Here is a 6,000-nt window from a genome sequence, read left to right on the forward strand (position 1 = left end):
TGCTTTATGCAAAATAATCAAGGCTCTTAGCAGAAGCTCAAACTGAAGCTGCCAAGGGAAACATCACAGAAGCTTTAGAACCAATCTCTTCTTCAGCTGGGACCATCAGAACTCACTTTGTTGTAGAGTCAGGCCCAGTGTGATGACAAACCACACAGCTGCTTTTGTACAAATGTGCTTCTGGACAATGACCAGGTTGGGGTAGCCATGGCCAGGGAACAGGCACTGCTGGTGGTGCTTTCCCTGCAGCAGCTCATGTGGAGGCTCCTCACATACTGCTACCCTCTCCCAGTGCTAATGCTTTCTAAAGATTCTTAACTTACTTTCCTAAAGATTCTTAACTTACTTTCAGCTATGGAAGTGTTCTTTTTGTAATATTTATAATTATTGCACTAGTTGGAGCTCTCTTTTACAGAATTCCCTTTCTGTGTTTGCTACAATACACTTGTAATATTTATAATTATAATATATATGCCCTCCAAACCCACCCTTTGTGAGAGCTCTCCTACAGTGGAGGGCCTCAGCTCAAGTGTTGGAGCAGCAAGAGGTCCCAGTGTCACCTTGTCACTATTTAGGTGGTCACTGCCTTCATGGCCATAGGAGAAAGACAAGACCAAGTAGCCACAAAGACTAAATTGATCCCTGTCAGGGTGGGTCAAGCATATTAAGAGGTTTTAAATACTGTTAAAAGCTTGCCTTTCATGAAAGAGCCATCAGCCAAGTGTTTTCAGACTTACTTCAGCTACCCAGTTTCTGCAATGGTGGCACCCCTCCTGCAAGCATCAATACCATCTATGGCAAGTAATCTTTCACTTTCAACATTTCCAATTAATTTCCATGAATGTTCTCAAGTGCCACACAATAACATGACACTAAAAAAGCATTAGTTCCTCCCGGTGTCATCCTCTACTTAGCTTTTTCTCATAGTCAGATTTATGATTTTAATCTCTGTTTTATAGAACTTATCACTTTTAACAACCAGAAGAAAATGCTGAATTGTTTTTATTGCTGTTAGATGCACAAAGACACGATGCTATACACTGTCATTTACATTTCACATTAAAAGTGAAATATGCCGTGAATGTGCAAGTATTGGTTTTAATTTGACCCATCTGTTAAATGAAAAACAAAGAGGACTTCTAAATCACAATATTTAAATTCAGCAATTTGTAAACAATTTATATGTTCATTTCTTCTGGGTTAAAACTGCCCTAAAGCATCACTGTTATGAAATCTCCAAATTAAATTGCTTTACATTGTTCTCAGAAATGCAAGCCAGAGTTTCTTCCTCTTCAGTTTATTAATTTATTCCCCAAGCCAAGTAAATTAGCAAGACTTGTATTAAGAGTCTTGCCACTGAAATAATTTTGGGGAATTCACACAAGTATCTCCTGCCTCCAGAAAGCTGAGAGTACAGTGGAAGTGTCAGATGAACAGGGGGGCAAATTCCCTTTTCAAAAAGGGCAAACCAGTTGCTTTTGTTTATTCAGCACTTCTGCAAGCAGCACTGCATCTCCTGTTCCATGCTAGAGTACCAGAAAGAATAATCAAGAAGGGGAGGAAAAGTCATGGCAATTTACCTTCCCCTCTGAGCCCAGGCAGGATTTGGATCTTAGGTTTGGCTTTAGTGCAGCTGTGGCAATGTACAAGGGGAGGGAGAGCCACACAAATCTAAGGATTCCCCAGGCAGCACTTCAAGAGCAGATCCCTTTTTCTGCTTTGTGCCACAGGTGTGTTTAGCTCCACTGCTGAGCCTGAACCCCAGAATTCTGTACTGTCACTGGAGTGAGGGACACAGAGCCCTTTTAACAAACCACAGATGGGGCCTCTCCACACCCTGTGAGAGGAGATGATTTCTTCATTTCATGGCCTGACACATGGCAAAAGCAGGACTAGATGAGGAAGGAGAGGATCCTCAGGGGAAAAAATATTAAAAAAGAGGAAAAAAGTAATACAAAATCTAATCTACTTAAAGTTGTAGAAGTGGACAGATGCACGAATTTCAAGTCCCTCTCTGCCAAATCAGTCAGAGCACCAAAAAGCAACACAGATACTGGGTGTACTGTGCATTCCTACCCTGGATCATTCATTTATTATATCCAGCACCGTAACAAGGGACCCAACAAAACAGGAACTAACAGCAATGCAGGCAGGACATGATTAAGGGTGCCTATAAGACTATCAGCAAATGTGGGGACTGCATGGATCACTGCCCAGAAAGATTCCAAGCTGGTGGAATGACAGCTCCATTAGTTTTTTGTCTGATGAATGTGGCAAGAGAGATCAGAAACAAACATAATTTCAGGGTTACAGGCCTTCAAATAAAACCAGAGGAAAACAAAATTCAAAGAGGGCAACCACAATTTGTGAGACCAAATCAGCTCTCCAGTCTAGGTTCCTTAATGCTCAAATGCAACACAGCCATAACTACTGAGGCTGAGAGCTCTCCAAGGAGCATCCTGGATTAACAGGGAAATGCCTTCAGAGAGAGACAAGCTTGAGATCTTGCAAACCAGTCTTCCCTCCCATCAGCAGCCTTACTAAATACACTCATATTTGTAATTTAGTGGGAAAACATATATAAGTATATAAAACATGTATAAATATGTAAACCACATATATAAATATAAAATATTTATATATAAATATATTTTAAAACATATATAAATATATAAAACATATATAAAGTAGAGCTACTTTATAGCCAGGCAACTGTTGCCTATTGCTACCCTAAAGGTGAAGCTGCAACAGCCTGTCACCCATATTGCTTCATGTAATAAAATCCAACAGAAATAGCAGACAGTGAGTGGATTTTTCCTTCTTTTTCCCTCACACCTGTTCTAATGACAAAAAGAACCAAAACCACAACAGAAACATCAGGCTTCTTGAAATGTATCATCGCAACCAAAAGTATTATCCCTCATTTTGTACCATTTTCAAACCCTTTGGGAGAGCTTGGTGAGATAAAACCAGAGGTTTCTGGGCTTTCTTCCCAAGTGGAAAGGCGGTAGGGGAGGAAGGAGAGGCAGAGCAGGACATGGCTCTTACCCAGGAATAAAGTGATCTGTCTCCTGGAGCTCCTTCCCTCTGAACTTTCACTTTTCCTCAGGTACTGCTCCTGGTGCTTCAGTCCACCCTTCACTGCCACAGCCCCCTTCTTATGGATCATCAGGGCTTTCATCATGCTGTGGCACATGAAGGTGACAGAGCCCAGCACGACGATGTACACAGCAAAGGCGCTGAAGATGCTGGCTTGGAACAGAGACCACCTGGAGGACAGGCAGGTGCAGATGGTCATGTTGTGCTTCAGCTCAGGGATGTAGTGCCTGGGAGTAGGCTTGACACAGGAGCTCGTTCTCTGGTAGCCCTCGATGGCCTCCAGGGGATATTCCGTGCCCATGGCAAAGAGCAGGGGCAGAGCCACAACGAGGGACGTGCCCCACACAAAGGCAATGAGCAGCTTCACCGTGCGGGGCCCGGACACGGCCTTGAACCTGAAGGGGTGGCAGATGGCCACGTACCTCTCAAAGCTGAGCGTGGCCACGTGCAGCACCGTGGCGTAGCTGCAGGCCTCGAAGAGGAAGTAGTAGAGCTTGCAGGCAACGTTGCCATTGGGGGTGGAGAAGGGGCTCCAGATGGCACTGAAGAATTCCACGGGCATGCCCAGCAGGATGACCAGCAGGTCGGAGCAGGCCAGGCTCACCATGTGGTCAGTGACCTCCTTCTGCAGGTAGCCTTTCCTCTGCAGAATCCTGGTGACTTTGATGGTGATGCTGTTGCCCAAGAGGCCCGCGACAAAGATGCAGATGTAGACCAAGGCCAAGGTGATCTTGACCCACAGAGCCACCTCAAACTCTGGGACGTGGCTGTGGTCGATGAGATGAGAACAGTCTGAAGGGGGTGTCACTCCTGCCATGAGCAGTCCCAGGGTGGACAAGGTTCTCTCCTGTCCTCTCCAAGTTTCAGGTTCACAGCAAACAGATCCTTCCTCACTTTGCCCCTCTCCCTGAGCCACACATGTCCGAGCAGTCAGGTATAACGTGTGTGTCTCAACCAGCCACACCTGTGGGGTTTGTTGGTTTGTGAGCAACAGCCTCTGAGTCAGTAAGTTAAACAGGAAAGTGTTTCAGCTCTTACCTTTCTTTATACCAAACACCTCTTGCTCTTTTTGGATTTTCCTCCTCCTTTCTCCACAGGGTGAAGCCTCTGTTCTCCAGCCCTTCACGGTGTGAGCTGCTCTGCTTTCCACGTTTGTCTGTTCCCCAGCAAGCAAAGCAGCTTTTGGTGCTGGCCCCAGCAGGAGGAAGTCAGAGTCTGTGTGGTTTTGCTACTCTGTTAACCATTAACCAAAATCTTGGCCATCCTTAGTCACTGGCAGCACAGCAGGTTTCGAGAGAGGGAAAAAATAGAAAAAAGCAAGCCCCTCATATCTGAAAGTCACTTCCTGTCACAGGAAGAGGTGTTTCTCCTAAAGCTGTGGTTTCGTTGTCAGGCTGAGTGTGGTGAAGAGAAAGTATCTCCTCATGATAACATTCCCTGGGCTCCAGACTTCACTGCTGTGTGTGTTACTGCCCACATGCTTCACTACTGCACATTTCCTTTAACGAAGACCTCGCATTTGCAGTGCTGGTTATGGAGCCTGTGCAGCCACAGGCTGATTTACATCAACAGGAGGTTCTGGTTTTCAGCTGCTGCTTATGAACTGGTAGCTTCTTAAAATAACCGCTTAGACAGACTCTAAAGAGGTTTCTTGAAGTTATAAAATAAGATGAGCTCTAGACTTAGACACGTGGGTTCTTTCCCTTCAAATTTCCATCTTCTCATATAAGATAACAGAAATAACCAAGTCAGTAATCCCAGTCATGCCAATGCTTTCAAATAATCTGGAGCGGCAGGGATGCAAATGTTCTTCCCCCTCCTGTGTCTCACCCCAGAGGGAAAGAATTTGATGTGGTCTTTAGTTTTAGTTTCAAACCATAGCACTGAAGGCTCCCGAGGTAACCCCTGGAAACATTTAATTACAGGGGGTGTATATAGATTAGGAAACCTTTAAATTACAATGCAAAATGACAGTAGAGCTTTTGCAGCTGTAATAGAGAGAGGCCCAGTACAGTGATCTGCTCCAGTGCCAAATCTAAGAGCAGTGGGCTCACAAAGTGATTTTTATTAACTAGACAAGCTCATGTGACACTTGCAGCTCATGATAAAAGAGAAATATTAGGAAATTGTCATTAAACAGTCTCCTCACATTCAGTGGTTATCACTGTACCTCAGCAGCCCAAGTACACAATGAACAGAAAGATGCCCCAAACAGGATAATCAGCACCTGTTTCTGTGCATTATTTATGCACTTCTGTTTCCGAAAAATCACCTCAAACCTGGCAGAACTTCAAGCTGTGTAGTCCCAGTCATCTTTCCTTACGTTTGATAATTCACATTTGTTCTGCTCAGACAAGCTTTCTATTATTACCCCATTTCTTTCACTTAATTTTACTTTATAAAAGTGTGAACAAAGATTACATATGCATGACTGAATTGTGGAAATGAAGCTAATTAAAATTTGCTGCTTACCATCAAAAGGGAAAAGGGGGAGAGAGAGAGAGAGAGAGAGAGAGCAAAAGAGAAGGCCCAATAGGATTAGATCTCTCCCTTTTTTTTCCTCACCAATTATAAAATGCAGAACACAATTTTACGTTTTCAATATTATCTTTAGAACATACACAAAGTTTATTAAGTTTCTAATAAAGAGCTGGTGCCACAAAGGGGATAGGAAGGAAAGAGACAATTGTGGATAATCATAGATGGAGACTATTCAAAATAAAAAAATCCTCCATGGGTTACTGGACTAGATAAACCAAAAGTGAGTATTCCAGAGTAAAATGCCTATTGTGGGTGATTACAGAAAGATATATCTTCCTGGAGAGAGGCATTTCTCCACAACTAAATATGCTTAATGCCTCTTTGTGGCATGGAGGTTGAGAGCTCACAGTCTTTACCCCA

The 6,000-nt window shown here is 43.6% G+C and overlaps 1 protein-coding gene across 1 annotated transcript in view; it reads right to left on the reverse strand.

The window, feature by feature from the left end:
* The window catches only part of GPR39 (G protein-coupled receptor 39), a 74,004-nt gene extending 70,088 nt beyond the window's left edge, over window positions 1–3,916 (reverse strand). Inside the window, exon 1 of the mRNA XM_005415742.2 lies at window positions 3,049–3,916. Coding sequence (XP_005415799.1) covers window positions 3,049–3,916 — 868 coding nt within the window. The remainder of the gene's footprint in view (window positions 1–3,048) is intronic.
* Between the last annotated feature and the right edge of the window lie 2,084 nt (window positions 3,917–6,000).

The sequence above is a fragment of the Geospiza fortis genome, unplaced genomic scaffold (assembly GCF_000277835.1).
Source record: "Geospiza fortis unplaced genomic scaffold, GeoFor_1.0 scaffold112, whole genome shotgun sequence".
Taxonomy (NCBI): domain Eukaryota; kingdom Metazoa; phylum Chordata; class Aves; order Passeriformes; family Thraupidae; genus Geospiza; species Geospiza fortis.